Source organism: Rhinolophus sinicus, linkage group LG04 (genome assembly GCF_036562045.2).
Source record: "Rhinolophus sinicus isolate RSC01 linkage group LG04, ASM3656204v1, whole genome shotgun sequence".
Taxonomy (NCBI): Eukaryota; Metazoa; Chordata; class Mammalia; order Chiroptera; family Rhinolophidae; genus Rhinolophus; species Rhinolophus sinicus.
This window is the reverse complement of record NC_133754.1, coordinates 24,495,307-24,513,203: the sequence shown is the minus strand read 5'-3', so window position 1 is coordinate 24,513,203 and position 17,897 is coordinate 24,495,307. Positions and strand designations below refer to the sequence as shown.

Below are 17,897 nucleotides of genomic sequence, written 5' to 3'. Positions count from 1 at the left end.
TCATATATTAGAAAATGCATCCAAATGAAACAAAAAGCGGGCATGAGATTTGGGTTTTCAGGCCAAGAACAACTTTACAAGTATATATTATCAAAGGCTTCTTTTTTTCACTCACACTCAACTAATAGCCTATGCTATTGTGACTTTAAGAGAATACACTGACCAGCTAGTATTCTTTTTTCATATCTACAAAGATAATCACTGATATCACGTGTATCAGTGGTTCCTCAATAGGAGGTGGGGGGTGTTTTGCTACCGCAGGGGACAAAAGACATTTTTGGTTATCACAACTGGGGAGGGGGGGTGCTACTGTCATCTAGTGGTGGAGGCCAGAGATGCTGCTAAACATCCCACTATGCAGGACTGTCCCCACTCCCACCCCAACAAAGAGTTATCCAGCCACTATTTCAACAGTAGTTGAGTAAACTTGATATATATAAATACATTTTTCTTTTCTTCCTCTTTCTCCCCAACTCTTCTTTTAAATTGTATCTCTTGAATGAAAAATGGAGCATATTTTATGACAAGAAAAAGAAAATCCTACTAAATTTTTCTCATTGACTAGAAATTTGGTCCTTACTGTATCTGAATCAGCACTGTTTTGACTGTGCCAAGAGACTTTCCCATCAAAATTTTACTTGACCAATGAAATAACTTTAGATTTTATTGGTTATTAATAATATGAAATACAAGAAAACAGAGCCCCCCAAAGGAATAAGCAATTCATATCCACTTACATGGTATCTGACCACCATTATTGGGCATCTGAAGTATCTTCTAGTAGATTTCATAAATGATTCCTAATTTTTAAAAATGTAAGGTGTGAGGGGCCGGCCCGGTGGCTCAGGCGGTTAGAGCTCCGTGCTCCTAACTCCGAAGGCTGCCGGTTCGATTCCCACATGGGCCAGTGGGCTCTCAACCACAAGGTTGCCAGTTCAATCCCTCGAGTCCCGCAAGGGATGGTGGGCTCTGCCCCCTGCAACTAAGATTGAACACGGCACCTTGAGCTGAGCTGCCTCCCGGATGGCTCAGTTGGTTGGAGCACGGGCTCTCAACCACAAGGTTGCCAGTTCAATTCCTCGAGTCCCGCAAGGGATGGTGGGCAGCGCCCCCTGCAACTAAAAATTGAACACGGCACCTTGAGCTGAGCTGCCGCTGAGCTCCCGGATGGCTCAGTTGGTTGGAGTGCACCCTCTCAACCACAAGGTTGCCGGTTCGACTCCAACAATGGATGGTGGGCTGTGCCCCCTGCAACTAGCAACGGCAACTGGACCTGGAGCTGACCTGCGCCCTCCACAACTAAGACTGAAAGAACAACAACTTGAAGCTGAACAGAACCCTCCACAACTAAATTGAAAGGACAACAACTTGACTTGGGGAAAATAAATAAATAAAAAAAAAAAAAAAAAAAAAAAATGTAAGGTGTGTTTGTATTGGTGTCATGACATACAAACTCAGAATTCATATAGTTAGAAAATTTACTCACCAATATAACTACTAAACAAAATATTTATAAGCTACGCACTTTAAAATGCCTTGAGAATATTGAAAGCTCCAAAAATTTAAGTCATAGAGTATATGATATTTATTTTGTAACAAAATAGATAAAAGCAAATATAAAGTAAACTACTGTTTGTACTTTGTACATTTTGATTATGCTGAAATCTGTTAATTTAACATTCAGTTAAAATAAATTTTAAATTAGTTATTTAAAAAATGACAAACACATGATTTAGATAAACTTTTTGTTCATCAGAAAAAGAACTTCAGAGTAAATGATACAGCAAATCCATCCAAAACACTAGGTCTTCATCTTCTGCTTCTTAGACCACTCAGGTGCTTCTTTTTTGGTCTGTTATAAGAAAAAAAAGAAAGAAAAAAATCAAGTGAAATGCTTACTAGGAAGACATGAGGCAATTCAGAGAACTAAGTACCAATATACACTGGGACTTTTTATGAAAGATTACAGTAAATAACTGCTTTTCTTAATTTAGAAGAATACTTAAGGGCAAAGGTTTTCTCTTTTGTCAGAAATAATCTCCCACCTGGTATGTGTGGAGAAAAAATACACATCTGTGTTTTCTGACTCAAAGCCTATATTTAATGCATTCTACAGAGGTGAGTATTGTATAAATTGTTTCTATTTTCAAAGAGAATTATAAAAAAATCAAGATCACAGCTTCTTTTTTGTCAGTCTTATCTATCTCTATCTGGATATTCACACAGTCCCCACAGGCAACTACAGTTCAGCATGTCAAAATGTACGCCTCTAATTGTCCATATTCTTTGCTCAGTCATCAACGGGAAACGTTTGATTTCTCTTCATCTTAGCTTTCTCCTTCGTTTCACTTGCTACAGCCATTTTAAACAGTCCTTACCTTTCACTGACTTTTTTTTTTTTTTTTTTTTTTTAAAACTCATTCTGCTCCTATCTTGACCCCACTGGCTTACCTTGGGCTCTTATCATTTCTGGCTTGATTCCTGCAAGAGCTTCCTAACTCTGATTTGGCTGTCCTATTCTGTTCAATTCATAGTCCACAATCCTTCCAAGCTTATCTTTCTAAAATGCAAATCTGTATTAAAACACTCCAGCAGTCCTCACGTTGAAAGAAAGTCCAAAGTCCTTAGTCTTAAAGATGAAAGAAGCTTCCATCTTAGAAAAGCCAAGAGAATTCAACGGTGGCTGAGGCGAGCTAACCCAAATCAAAAGAAAGCAAAGTACAAATTGAATGCTAGTTTATTAACTGGTGATGAGAAATGTAATTGTCATTTGGCCAGGAATGCCTGTTAATTTTGCCAGTCTTTTTTTTTTTTTTAAACAGTCACAGACCATAAGGAAGAGTCAGAGTAACCCCAGGTAATTGCTGGTTCTCTTAGAATCAGATTGAGAGGTTTGGTGACTGGAAAAGGTGAGTCACCTGAAAGTCTCAGGCTCGCAATCACAATCACAAAAGAACATCTACGCCAGTGTTTTTGAAACTGTAGGTCTCTTCAATTTTATCTCAATAAAGCTGGAAGAACAAACTGTAGGTCTCAAGCTATGGGTAAAGAATAAATGTAATGGGTAAAGACCAGATTTGAGAAAAAAATCAAACTGCCTGGAACAGAAATTAGCAGAGTACCACGCCATAGTGGGGCTAAGGTCTGTTTTGAGAAACTGTCATTATCACTAGGTCACAGTGTGAAATGGTTTCCTTAACTGTGACTCCTGGACAAAAAAAAGGCTCTAAATGCAGCTTCTATAGACCAAGCTACAGATCTTCAAGCTTATCGCAAAGGGTACAGAATTTGTACACCTGCATTTTCTCCATCAACTGACACCAAACATTTTATTACAACTATGTGTGTTTGGGAAGAAGGTAAATAAAACTTTTGATATTAAAGAGGAACCTTAAGACTCAAAAAAAGGCAGTATAAGAATTTCAATGGCAGACAGTTCTTCCTAATTCCTTTTATCTGTGTTTGGTCCATTGCAGGCCACCCTCCCCATCAATACAGTCTTTCTTCAGATGTGTTAATGAAGTGGATTTGCCACAGTCAAGTGTACCTCTGTCTTGGGGATTAACTGCTTTTCACACTTCCTAAACTGACTTTTCGGATCTTTGATCATAACCCTTTTAAATTAATTTTCCAGCTTGCTCCCATATGACTAATGTATGTTCCTTGTTCCTAGGTTACTGTGGGGGCACTTCACTTTCCTGGTCATGTTCTAACTACTTTAACTTAGAAGACAGAGCCCCTTAGGATCTGGCCCACCCTTACCTCTTTAATCCTAACTCTTGACACTCTCCTACATAAACTATTTGTAGTTGAGAATAGTTTAACAGCACTTGATTGAACACCTACTATGTGCTAGGCGCTTGTATTAGGTTATGGGGATATAAAAATGAATTAAGACCCTGTGACAGAGTTGGCCAGCTGCTTAGCTTATACTTACTTCCCCCTTCTTAATAAGAGAACTGATTTTATTATGAGAGTAATGAGCTCATCCAGGTAAAAACTACATTAATCAGCCTCTCTTGCTACTAGGATTGGTCATGTGACTAAGTTCTGACCAATGGGATTTAAGTAGATATTGGGCGGAACTTGTGGGCAAACTCCAAACTTTAGGAAGGGACGTGGTATTTTCCCTATTTCTGCTTGCTTCCTGCTTAGAATGGAGATGTAGAAGGCTGAGGCTATAGCAACCATATTGTGATTCTGAGGACAGAAGCCACATACCAAGGATGGTTGAAGAAAAAGGCAGAGGTAACTTAGGTCTCTGATGACCACAAAGGACCACATACAGCCCTGAAATGCTAATCTTCAGGTCTTTACCTGAGACTGAACACTTTGCTCTAGCTGCTGAACTAGTGGTGGAATGCGATTCCTAGACGCTGACACTCATCCTTAAATAAGTGTTTATTTTGTTTCATGTTGTATCTTTAACACACAGGCAAGTGTCTGGCCCACAGGAGGTACTCAATGCCATGATTCCTTTGATTTTTGTGGCAGGAGCACATTATAGCACATTGGTTTAAGAACAGATTCTGGAATGAAACAAGCTCCAACCATTCATTTGTAAACTTGGGCAAGTTGATGACTTGTCAGTTATCTCTTAATATGGAGAGAATAAGAAATGACTGCGCTGGATATTCTGGGCACCTGCAGATCTCCTCTATCCTTTTCCGCCCTGCTGTGTGCCCCAGGAAGCTGCTAGCGGTGTCTTCTGGTTTCTGATTAGGTTTAGTTATTGGGATGCACAGCAGGCTTGTAGGTGGGAGAAATAAATTGGGCTATTTATTCCTCAGCTCCTTTGCCTGGCCACGGTTTGGTAATGGTAAAATTCTTTTACAGAAGATCCAAGTTTCTATAAGAAAGCTCTACTCCCCCTCCTTGCCTCTTGAGACAAAGGAGTGGTTATAGTTTCTCATAGTTACTAGTCCTGAAATGTTCCTCACTTGGTTTCCATATGCTTGTAAACGGTCCCTTCAGAATGTGACACTTGTTTGGTGGAAGGACCTTGACTGACACAGCAACCTACACCAGAGAACATTGAGAGAATAAAATGAGATAATGCATGTAAAAGCCCTTAGCCCTTAAATTAATAAATAAATGCTAACTATGAATAGTATTTCCCACCTGATGTTCTCTCTCCCTGAAGAGCTCACTCCTATTTTTTCAGGACTCAGCTCAAAAGTCACCTCCTCTAAGAAGCCTGCTCTCATACCTCAAGGCTTCTTTAGTGTTCCTATCAAGAACTTAAAGCCTTCAATACTTATTAAAAAATTATTACAGTTGTTTACTTGAATCTGCCACTCAATAAAAGGTACAGTCCTTGCAGTCATCAAACAATGTTCAATACATGTTGTTAAATGAATAAAATCATTTCTATTGTCATTTTTAAATCTAAATGCTTTCTATTATTAATGAGACTATTTAGTGGCTGACACTTATTATCATCCACAATTTCAACATTGGATACAATTAAATATTAGATTTTTAAAAATCTAATCTAAACTTCAGTTTTTAAATATAAGACAGATACCTTAAATTTTTTTTATTATTATATGATTCAAAATCAACTTCAATGACTGTATTTTAAAATACTTTTCTGTGGGGTTGTTCAGATTTCATCATAACTAATATTTGGAAGCACCTAATTTTCAAATCTCATCCTATGTAATCTTTTTCTTTTCATGTCTCCACGAGGCAAATATGCCTAACAATTAAGAAGTGTGTTTATAAAGTAAGATATGACTGCTTTTCCAGTTCCTTTACATGCCTCTTCCACTTCGCTTTCAATTGGTTAGCAAGTATTACTTTGTCTTCCTTTTCTCCTGTAGGGCTGTTTCTTATCCCTTCTAATTTATCCCTATAGCTGACAATTCCTTTTTCTCCACCACCCCCTTTACCACCTTTTAAATTTGTCTGAATTAATATGAAAGCTTGTTGCCACTGTCTTCCATTTTTCTAATTCAGCTTTCTCTGCTGCTGTCCAGGTCTGAGAATATAAACGTGACTCTCACACTACCCTGTTACATGCCTCCTATTAGGTATTTATCACACTGTATTATATGATATAGTTTCCATTGGATGCTGGGGCACTAAGGGCAGGGGCCCAGTGCTTGGAATAAGGCTTCAATAAATGAATACCTTCAAAGAATGTGTCCTAGACTCAAAAGACAATTTCATAAGAGGAATTCCAAAATGTTTTGAGATACAACATGAAATAACCTTGAGGACATTATACTATGTGAAACAAGCTAGTCACAAAATGACAGCTACTGTATGTGTCCACCTATATGAGGTATATTTACAGTAGTCAAACTCATAGAAATGGAAAGTAGAATGGTGGGTTGCCAGGGGCTGGGTTGGGGGGAGGAAGGAGAGTTGTTGCTTAATGGATATAGAGTTCCAGTTTTGCAAGATGAAAAAGTTCTGAAGGTCTGTCTCACAAGAACATGAACATATGTAACACTATTAAACCGTACATTTAAAAGTGTGTAAGATGGTGCGATGACATGGATGGACCTAGAGGGTATTATGCTAAGGGATATAAGTCAGACTGAAAAAGACAAGTACCACACATCTCACTTATCTGTGGAACCTAAAGAACAGAATAAGTGAACAAGCAAAACAGAAACAGACCCTCAGACACAGAGAACAAACTGATTGTTACTAGATGGGAGGGGGTCTGGGGGTCTGGGTGAGAAAGGTGAAGGGTTGAAGAAGTACAAATTGATAGTTACAGGAGAATCACAGGAATGTAACGTACAGTATGGAGAATAGTCAAAAGTATTGTAAAAATTATGTATAGTGTCAGATGCGTAGCAGACTCATTGGGGGGATCAATTCATAAATTATATAAATGTCTAGCCACTGTGGTATATACCTGAAACTAATATAAAATAATATTGAATGTCAACTATAATAAAAAAATAATCACAGGGTTGTATAGTGCAGCATGGGGAATATAGTCAGTAATGTTCTAATAACTATGGACAATGTTGGATGGGTAGTCGACTTCTTGGGGTTATCACTTTGTGAGTTAAGTAAATGTCTCGTCACTATGTTATTCTGTACACCTGAAACTAATAAAAAAAGAAAAAAAATGGGTGAGATGGTAAATTTTATGGTATTTTTTATCACAATAAAAAACTGAGAGCATCTAAAAAAATGTTTTTAGAAACAGTAGCAATACTGAAAAAGTGTATTATTGTTTCCAACATTAACTACTTGGATTTTGCTGTTAAAAAGTTGTATTATTTTATTATACATTTTACATTCTATCTTAAATATGAAAAATAAAAAATAAGACATAAGTTTGTATTTAACAGTAAAGCAAGTTTCCATCAGAATCTATTTTTACCTGGGTATACTGACATTTAAAATTTCCTTAATATTAAGGTAATGAGGACGTCTAGCAACAGGCAGCTGCTCAAAAATCTTGAGCATGTGCTCTCACTTCCTTCAGGTCTTACACTTAAGTGTCATCTTCTTAGGGAGGTCATTCCTCCCTAATCCTCACCCCCACTCCCTGTTTTATCTTTCTCCATATCATTTGTCATGTTTTCACTTCCTACACAATTTTTTAGTTTGTTTGTTGATATATAGTCTATATCTATCCAAGAATGTAAACTTCCTGGAGGGAGGAATTTATAACCTTACTTTCTAGAACAGTGCTTGGCATAGGTGCTCAATAACATTTTTTAAAAACATTTTAAAAATTGTATTTTAAGTGTGTTTTTCCAGGACCCATCAGATCCAAGTCAAGTAGTTGTTTCAATTTAGCTGTGGAGGGCCCAGCTCACAGTGGCCCATGTGGGGATCCAGCCGGCAACCTTATTGTTACGAGCACCGCCTTCTAACCAACTGAGCTAACAGACTGGCCCTCAATAACATTTTTTGAATGAAGGAATGAATGAATGTTGATTTGGTCCGCTGTGACAGAAGCCTCTCAGTTCTATTTAAGTCTGTACATAAAGTCTCATGACAGTCTATATTCAGGAGTTTCCCCTATGTAATATTGTTAGGAAGAAGTTAGAAAATGAAGACGGAGAAGGGGTGAGAGGGGGTCCAGGGCGCCTACAGGAAAAGCTCATAAATAGCTTTGATTAACTGCCTCCAGCACCCTTATCTGTTTCTGCAACAGATGACAGGAGGGGGTCCGGAGAAAGATAAGGATCTGCCTCAATAGACTTCCACCCATCTTGGGAGGCCACACCCTCCCATGGAAGAGCATACCCCCCCTCCCCAATCAATATGTAAGTCCCTCACCCCACCCAGCAAACTGTAAGTCCTCGGGACAAGGGACCTAGGTCTCTGTCCCTCTGCCCGCCCCCCTCTCTATCCCCACACCCCTCTCTCCCTCTCTCACCTCGCCTAGGTCTCTCTCTGCCCCCCTCTCTCACCTCGGCTAGGCTGGTTCTCTTCCCTGAGCACGTATCACTAATAAGCCCTGCTTGCATACTAATCAGCTTTGCTGACCTTTGATTTTTCACTGCGTTGGCAAGAACCAAGACTCCCCCTAACAATATGAAAGAAAATGCCATTACAGTTATATGGCTCCACCTAATCAGGCCACATCACCCTTTATAAACATAGTGGGCAGTATTTATGATTCTAAGTAACGTCACAATTATTGAGTGTGACAATAACCAGTAAGACATGGAAATAGTGTATTTTGTTGTATGAATTCAAATTCACTGATATGTTTACTCTTTCTATGATCTCTTAATGTTAGGATAGAATATGTCATAGTGATTTCTCATCTACATCACTATCTATGTCTAATCACAACCAAAATTCAAACAAATTCCAATGTAGGTAATGATTCTGGAAAGTTGATGTCTGATTCCCATGAGATATATTGTACATTCTTTATTTCTAGATATTTTATCAGTAAGGTACTATTAGTGATAGCCCTAAATTCCAGACACTGGAAGTTTCTAAGCCTTTATCACTCCTGATTAGTTCTGAGCAATGAGCATAAGCTAGATCACAAATTAGCAAATTAAGGTCCCTGGTCTGCAATATGCAGTAGATATTGTATGTGGCTCAGAATTCTAAAATATTTACTGTCTTGCCCTTTAAAGAAAAATTTGCCGACTCCTGATAGATGACTTAAATAAAGTGGGCACAATAAAACAATTCAGGTACACAATTAACTGCTTTTTATTTTGGTTTTATTAAAAATTATTATTACCTGAAACTAATAAAAAAAAATTAAAAAGCCAGAAGAGGGCATCTTGGCAAGATAGAAAAAGCCCTAGATGAGGAGGTAGAAACTTGGATCTTTTCCCAGTTTTGTCTCAAACTCACTTTGTGGCTTTGAGTCATCTCTGAGTCTAAAGTTACTCATAGTGAAAAGGAGACTGAAGTTTGCCTAACATAATAATGTACGAGGTCTGACAATTAATTTCGCGAACTCATCCTAGAAAAAGTGCTGCATACCTCATTGCTGAATATCACTACGGTCACCTTTGAAGTACTCCCCTTGGGAAGCTATGCACTGACACCAATGCCTAGTCCACCCTTCAAAGCAATTTTGGAACTTTTTCTGATGGAATGGCCATCAGAACTGTCATTGTATTACCTTTGAGGTCCTGAATGTCATCAAAATGTCTTCCTTTCAATATTTTCTTTATCTTCGTATAAAGAAAGAAGTCACTGGGGGCCAGATCAGGTGAGTAGGGAGGGTGTTCCAATGCAATTATTTGTTTACTGACTAAAAACTCCCTCACAGACAGTGCCGTGGGAGCTGGTGCATTGTCGTGATGCAAGAGCCATGAATTGTTGGCAAAAAGTTCAGGTGGTTTTCGTCTTTTTCACGCAGCCTTTTCAGTACTTCCAAATAGTAAACTTGGTTAACTCTCCAGTTGGTACAAATTCATAATGTATAAGCCCCTTGATATCGAAAAAGGTTCGCAACATCATTGCAACAAGTTTGGGAACTTAATTATCAGACCTTGTATGTTACAGCTAGGGCTGCTGTAACCAAGTATCACAAACTGGTGGCTTAAATGACAGAAATTTCTTTTCGCACAACTCTGGAGGCCAGAAGACCCAGGTTAAGGTGTTGGCAGGGTTTGCTCTTTCTGAGGGTCGTGAGGGAAGGATTTGTTTCAGGCCTCTTTCCTTGGCTTATCAATGGCTGTCCTCTCCCAATGTCTCTTCACAGAGCCTTCCCTCTGTAATGTGTCTCTGTGCCCATATTTCAGATTTTTATAGACACCAGTCATGCTGGATGAGGGCCCACCCTAACAACTTCACATTAACTTGATTATTTCTCTAAATACCCTGTCTCCAAACAAGGTCACATTCTGAGGTACTGGGGGGGGGTTAGGACTTCAACATATAAAGTTTGAGGGTTGGGGACACAATCCAACTGAGAATACTTAACATTATCGAGGTGCTGTGATAATCAGATGAAATAACTATGAAAGCCCTTTGCAGAAGGTTCTGTGCAAACTCAAATTTTAAAATATCATTAAGACCATTATAAGAAAATGGCATTCAAGCAGCAAATTGGTGGGAAAACACTGACTGAAGAGCCAGAAGTTCCAGGACTCAGCTTGAGTTACAAAGTGAACTCTGGTCAAGTCCTGTAGCTGGTTCCCCTGTTTCCACTGTTTGGATCATGAGATTAGGCTCATGGTTTCTACTACGACTTTAGTTCTAATATTCTGTTGGTTCTAGTTTCATTGTTTTAAAATAACTTTCTGATTATAAGAAGTGAACATTCATTACAGAATAATTGGAACATACCTAAAGGCATAAGGAAAAAAAATAAGGCGTAGTGTTGTAACTCAGTAAGAACTTCAGTGTTAATATTTTGGTATTTTTCCTTCTAACTTTTCTTCTAATTAAGTATGTAGAGAGGGATGTTATATGTAATGATATATATGTCATATAGCACATATATATATATATATTACTCATTATGCACATATTCTTTTTATACATTGGAGCTCATAATCTCTATACAATTCTGTATCTGGCTTTTTTCACCTGACATTATGAGATTATTCCTACATCATTAAAATTCTTCAAATATACAAAAAAATTATTAAAAATTACAAAACCTCTTTTGCCTATTTAAATAGTAGTTTTTTATATTACGATTTTAATAAAATTATTTACCTTTCATACCCATAAAATGGTATTTTATATAACAAATTTTGTTATGCCTCTTCTGTTACTAACAGAGTTAACCTTTTAACTGAGGAGGGCCCTTATTTCCTATTTCACATTTTTAAAAAAGACTCTTATATGCTCCGTTATATGAACCCGGTATATGAACATTATGAGACATAAATTATTTAAAAGTGACCTTTTATATTGGAAAATTTGCTTAAATTTTTATGTGCTGATTTAGGTTAATTATGTTTGTAATTTTATAAAGAAACGGTACAAATTAAATGAAAACCTTGGTTTATTAGTGGAGTGTTAACAGGCCCCAAGGTAAAGTACTTAGGAAAGAGCTCAGGCTGTGGTAGAAACAAATGACAGGATTGCCAGGAAACCTACCAGAAGTAATTTGCTATGTTACAATATTATTTTAGAGATAAATAAGTGATAAGATAGGTACCTTTGTGCCATCCAGAAACAGCCAGCTAAAACATTAATATGTAACTTGGGGATTATAACATATTGAGAAAGTACGTAAAAAAGAGAAAGAATGATGACTGATAAATGCAGACCTAATAAGCTGGTGGATTCTTCCTGGAATCTGGAAAAAGAGCTAGAAATTAAGAATCTATTAGTGCTCAACTTCTGCCACTTTTTTAAAGAAAGACTATGTTTAGCAGATATAATTACTTAGTTTTGCAAAAAAGATATAAGCTGGGAATCAAAGAAATAAATATTTATGACTCCTCGGAGGCAGGGCCCAACTTCAGTGAGTGCAGGATAACTGACCCGGCTTTCCTACCAACTAAATGAGCGCGCAGGTCATCCAACCCTCACAGCCTTACTTCAATGCTCACTAAGAAATTCCTATTTCTAATTCAGCCTATCAGCTAAATCAGATCAGGAAGAGGTTGCAATTGTATTCCTGACACTAGAAGTTGAAAAATTAATTTTTAAAATGTAAATGTACATAGGTAGGTGTCTTGAAGTCTGAGCCTAGGATGGTGACACAAATGTAGATTTAACATTAAAAGTGAGACCACAGCTTCCAAACAAACGTGACCAGAAAGTATTATAGGTATGATGAACTACTGATTCCAACCCCAAGAAAGGCTGGAGCCTCTCCAATCTACCAGCAAAGTTCATTTGCCTTGGTGTGCCACACAAATATTATAGTTTTCTAGGTTTGCTATGATGTAAAAAGTGTTGGAGAGCACAGAGTTAGGACATGATCCTATGTGAATGCTACCCCAGTGTGGCATCCTGTGTCACCTGTCTTAATACATTCAATTGTAGTCATTATATTACTCTATTACAAATAACTGCTAAATTCCATTTTTGATGAAATTATAAGCTTTTCTTCATGAATAATGAGCAAAACTGTCTTTATAACCCATCTACTTAAAATTTTAAAAAAATAAGGCAATATACACATAAAATTTAACCATCTTAGCCATTTTAAAATGTACAGTTCAGTAGCATTAGTACATGTATACTGTACTATAATTACCACCATCCATCCACAGAACTCTTTTCATCTTGCATAACTGAAACTCTGTACCCATTAAATAGTAACTCGCTGTTCCCCCGGTCCCTGGCAACCATCATTCTACTTTCTGCCTCGGTGAATCTGACTACTCTAGGTATATACTATCTACTTTTATTTTTCGTTTGTCCTAAGGGAAAGTGTTACTGAGTGGTGAAACGACTAAATTAGGCAAAACAATGTAGTAAGAAAGGAAAAACGTCTACAGAACATATGTATTATATATCTTATTGTTGAATAATGAAAAGGAGCACAGAGTAGAAAATAAATTGTGAATATTATACTTTCTCTGTCCTTGGAATTTCTCACTCTCTAACCCTCATTGTCACCTGTCCAAATCCTAGAGAGTCTTCAAGGTCAACCTCAAATACTTTCTTGTTCTGGTTGCCGATCAATGTCACAGCATCTATCGTAGCAGTTTGTATTTCCTTTAAAGCAGTCTACCAATTTCATCTTCCACTACTGTTGTTTACTTATCCTTGATCCAGAGGGGAAGCATCTTTAAAGCTGACTTAATGATTAGATATTCTATAATGTTTAACTCAGGTTCTTGCATATAGTCAGTACGCACTTGTTGAATTGGATTTTTCAGCCTCCATTAGCAAATATTTATTGAGTATCTGCTGTGTTCATGTGCTGGGCAGGGCAACGGGAACACAGCTCCTTTCCTTCAAGCATTAACATTCTATGGTTCCATCAAGTCTTTGTTGGCATGTTAAATGCCTGCAAAACAACCCTGCCACATGTGTGATTTCAATGGCCAGAGCTTTGACATAAAATGCACCTTTCGGGGTTATGTTCGTGTATAAATATCCCATGAGCACTGTAAAACATTCATGTGAATATAAAAGCACGTAAAGAAAAATGTCTCAAGCTCTTATTCCTCCTTCTCCTCTATATCACAGCTCTATCTCCACTCCACTGCCCAGTTAACAGTAGTTTTGTACTTTCCTCATATTTTTAATGTATATATAAACACACATCCATCCCTCCACCCATTATTAAATTTAATATCAGAGAAAAATACCAATAGCAAATAATTTCAGCCAAAGGATCTAGAAATAAATTAGAAATGTTTCCATTTTAGTATAAAACCATGAGAGTGTAAAATGATTAGATCTTATTTTCAAATATTTGCATGATAAATTACTTATTAATAGGATCAGAGAAGATGTAAAAATATTGTTATGGAAAATTGAAAATATTCAAAATAATAACTGTAAAAATTATGATGCCTTAAGAGAATCATAGCACATTAGTATAAAAGAAGTCCAGACCTAATTTCATATAATTTTTCTTCTAATTATACAGATTAAGAACTAGCTCAAGCATTTAAATTACTTGCCCCAGCTGACCCAGTCAGTTCACATTTTCTGCATTATTAGTACATAGTTTTGACTTGACTGGCTTACAGTATTACCTCTCAGTTTTCATTAGAACATGGGTGAACTCATACCCTGAAAAATTTTCTCTTATTGTAAAAAAGTAGTTTATAACAGGAAACACCCCCAAAATATAGATACACATAAAGATGTGTTATAAAAACCACCCAATGAATATATTTTGAATCTTAATTTTATCATCACTGCACAACCTTCTCTTGAAGTACTGGAAAGATCTCGCTATTACTTATGTACTGGTTAGAGTCAGGATTTCAGGATATCAGAATCAGATTACCAAGCTAAAGTCAGAAATGCAGCATGACAGGGCCAGGAGGAATAGTTAGTTCATTGCTTGGGACAGAGAAGGGTCAGAAAAGCAGATCACAGAGCATGATAAGCTTTAAGTCTTTGGTTGCATCTTGTGGTTTTTATCTGACCTTATGTTTCCCATTATCACCAACGTATTTTGTGTGCTCTCTTCCTGTAGATTATAATATAACAGACATATTATAGTGTTTGCCATAATCTCAGCTCACTTTCCTACGAAAACTTGCCTAGCCATGGTCCTTCTCAATAAATAGTCCTAGGCAGCCTTATTTGGTACCATGTGACCCCGGCTCACTACAATAAGGACAACCATTCAGTAGGTTGGCCAATAACCTTAATAAGTCTTGCCACAAAGGGGTATCACCCAAGAAAGATGAGTTGCGCCAATTAGATTCACACTCCTGGAAAATACAGGGACAACTAGGTCATAAGAGAATAGATGTGGGAAGGATGCACTGAAAAAGGTCTGAAGACAAGGAGCCTTGAGCAAGTTAATGAGGAAGTGGAAACTGAGTAAGCAGAAGGCAGGAGAGAAACAAACAGAAGCTGATGCACCACTAGAGAAAAAGATGCACCGACTCAGCTGCAGAAATCCACGTAGCCTTAGATCCAGGCTGGTCAATCTAGGCTTCCTATTTTCTCCATTCTGTCAGCTCAGTCTCCATCACTGCCACATAGATCCGTGAAATAATCCCTTATTTCATCTAGGGTGTAACTCTCTGTCACTTCTTTTTTTAAAGGTTGAACTGTGTAATCTCCTCATTGATCTTGAGTAGCATTACCTGAATGTATAATGAAATAGCTTAGATCAGAAGTTCCCATACTTGACCAATTATTATAATCATCTAGGGAGTTGAAAAAAAATTAAGGTTCTGGGACTCACTGAATCAGAATATCACAGAGAAAATCTTTCTGGTTTTGAGTATCTTATGTTCAGATGGTAAAAATCAGGTTTCTTGTGAGAAATTCAAAGCATGTATGGGAAACCGCGTTGAAGTACAGATAAATAGTTAATACTATCACTCCTACTTTGATTCTGTTTCCTTTTTATTGTTATTCTTACTATTTGTTAAAACATTTTCAAATTCTTCTAATTTCTTGTTCTTTGACTAATGTCTGTGCATATAGTACATTTCTACCTAAGAAGCATTTCATTTAATTTAGTCTGATTGATTTTATACTTTATGAGGAAACTCTTAGAACAAAATGTACTATTTTACAAATGTAAGAGGGCAAGTGATGTTTTGCATCCTTTTTATTCTTATATGAATTAAAGAATTCTACAGAATGTCCATCTGATTCCTCTTTAACTAGTCCCTGGAGACTGGAGAAGGTAAATGCTAGATTAAGACTAATTTTTAGGCAAGTCCAATATCTTAACTAGAAATATAAAACCCAACTCTCAGCTGTGAAGATAGGTTACATACACATATATATTTATATTCAGAAAAGGGATTAATACAGCTATTTCCAGGCCCTTCCACTAAACTATTAAAATTAGTTTAAAACCAGTATGAATGAGAGGAAAGAAATTTAAGTAAAATGTATTTACTGAAAATCAGAGAAATTAAAGTTCTAAATATTTTTTTGTACTTACAAAGAGTGTTGGTTTGGGTATAAATATATTGTCTTCATGTTCTCTGGGCACATTCAAAGTCTTTGATTTCTGATTTTCTGCTCCATTTTTGGGTTCCGTTTTAGAAAGAAGTAACCTGTCCTCAGAATGCTTATTGCGCATATTAGTGACAATTTGTTTCATCGCTGCCAATTCCTGTTGATGTATGAAAATAAAAGAAAACGGCATGTATAATTTTAGCAAGTAGATAATGATTGATGTTAAAACGTTTATTTTTGTTCTTGAAGTAGAAGAGACATTTGAAGCAATTATACTATATAAATGAGGAAAGTTGTGAAAAAACATTAATGAACAATGACATATATGACACTCGTAGTCATTAAGTTTTAGTACGATAAATAATACACATGTCAATCCACAGTCTAATGGTTCCCAAAGTTTTCTGCACATTGGCATCACTTGTGGAGCTTCAAAAACTATTGATGCCCCCTTCCCCAATCGCCCCCCGAGATTGGGGGATAATTGGGCTGGGGTGTGGCCTTGACTTTGGGAATTTTAGAAGATCTCCAAGTGATTCTAAGGGACAAATGTGGGAACCATTGTCATAGTTACTTTCCACTATAATTTTTCTACATGTTTGTCGAGTAGATTATTTAGGCATTTAACTTTTTATTTTCTACCTCGTAAACTACCCTATCTTCTTTTGAAGTCTTAGGTTTTGATGGTAGGGAATAAAAAAGTCCAAAAATTTTTTTCTTACTTACTAATCAGCAGTTCAAACAGTAAGTTTAATATAGCTTCAGGATTTCTTTAACCATGTTATTCCCTATTCTTTCACAAATGAAAACCACAGTTGGCTTTATCCAGTTGCTGTTTGAACTAAGAATTATTATGCCGAACGTCTTGAAGGATTCAGATAAAAATTTTCACTCATTCCCTCTTCGAAGTCTATTTTGTCTTTTATTTTTTCTCCATAGTCAAACTTTTAGCACCTAACGCTACTTAGTAAATATTTATGATTAATCACTAAATTGATTCAACCAAACACAAACATGTGCAGAGGACAGACAAATGTCTCCTTTAGTTTATTTTCTGTAGAACAGTGGTAGGCTGTGTTGGACGTATTTTTTTTCTATTATTTTATTTCATCTTCATGCCAAGACACACAGTTACGGCTATAGAAAGATGTTCTGCTTCCTTCTACTAATCTGTTTATAGACATCAGCTCTATGTCAGAGCAAGTTCCTACAGGCCTTTTTTTTTTCTGGCTGTCATTAGTTCTATTTAGAATCATCTAGCTTGAGTGGGTATTTTAAAACAGCTATTGAGTTTAAGCCACAGAGCTTAATAAATCTTATGGCCAAGAGTGGAGTAAAGGGTATCAGAATGCTCTTTTTCCCTCCTGCAGTACTAGGGTTGGCTAGACCAATGCAGAGGAGAATGGCTAGACCTCAGACGCTGCCAATCTCATATACTATTCTTTGAGCTTTTTGAAGGCTCTTTTTGCTTTCAAGATTGTTATTTCATGTATACATTCCCCTACAGTGAAGTATACAGTCACTGATTTAATGTTAAACATGTTTGGTGTTATGTATGGAAGCTCTCAGCAATTCTTCTACTCACCACAATAGGTAGAAGGGAAGTCTATCAAGAGAAAACTTTCTACTTGGAAGAACCTCTTTTTACTAGCCATAACTTTTGTATCTTGGTATAAGGATTAAAAAAATATGAAAAAAATGTTCACTGATAGTATTAAACAATGTTAGCATGGTTTCTGAAATCCAGCTAAGAACATTTTAAAGGCAACAAAATTCTGTACAATTCCCATTTGGATAATACAGCTACAATGCATACGAAAATAAGATGTAGAACAATTTTGTTCAGTTTTATTGTTCGATCATATAGACGATCCCTTTTATGTCAATGGTAAAGTGGAGCAAAGAAAATTACACTT

At 36.8% G+C, this 17,897-nt stretch overlaps 1 protein-coding gene across 2 annotated transcripts in view; it reads right to left on the bottom strand.

Moving 5' to 3' along the window:
- Positions 1-1,561: 1,561 nt before the first annotated feature.
- PIBF1 (progesterone immunomodulatory binding factor 1) overlaps positions 1,562-17,897 on the bottom strand; it is a 179,862-nt gene continuing 163,526 nt past the window's right edge. Inside the window, exons 17-18 of one of the 2 annotated variants that reach the window (XM_019738176.2) lie at positions 15,965-16,138; positions 1,562-1,852 (exon numbers count right to left, since the gene is read on the bottom strand). In XM_019738176.2, the coding sequence (XP_019593735.2) occupies positions 1,802-1,852; positions 15,965-16,138 (225 nt within the window). In that variant the 3' untranslated portion in view covers positions 1,562-1,801. The remainder of the gene's footprint in view (positions 1,853-15,964; positions 16,139-17,897) is intronic. The other variant, XM_019738177.2, reaches the window with a different exon arrangement.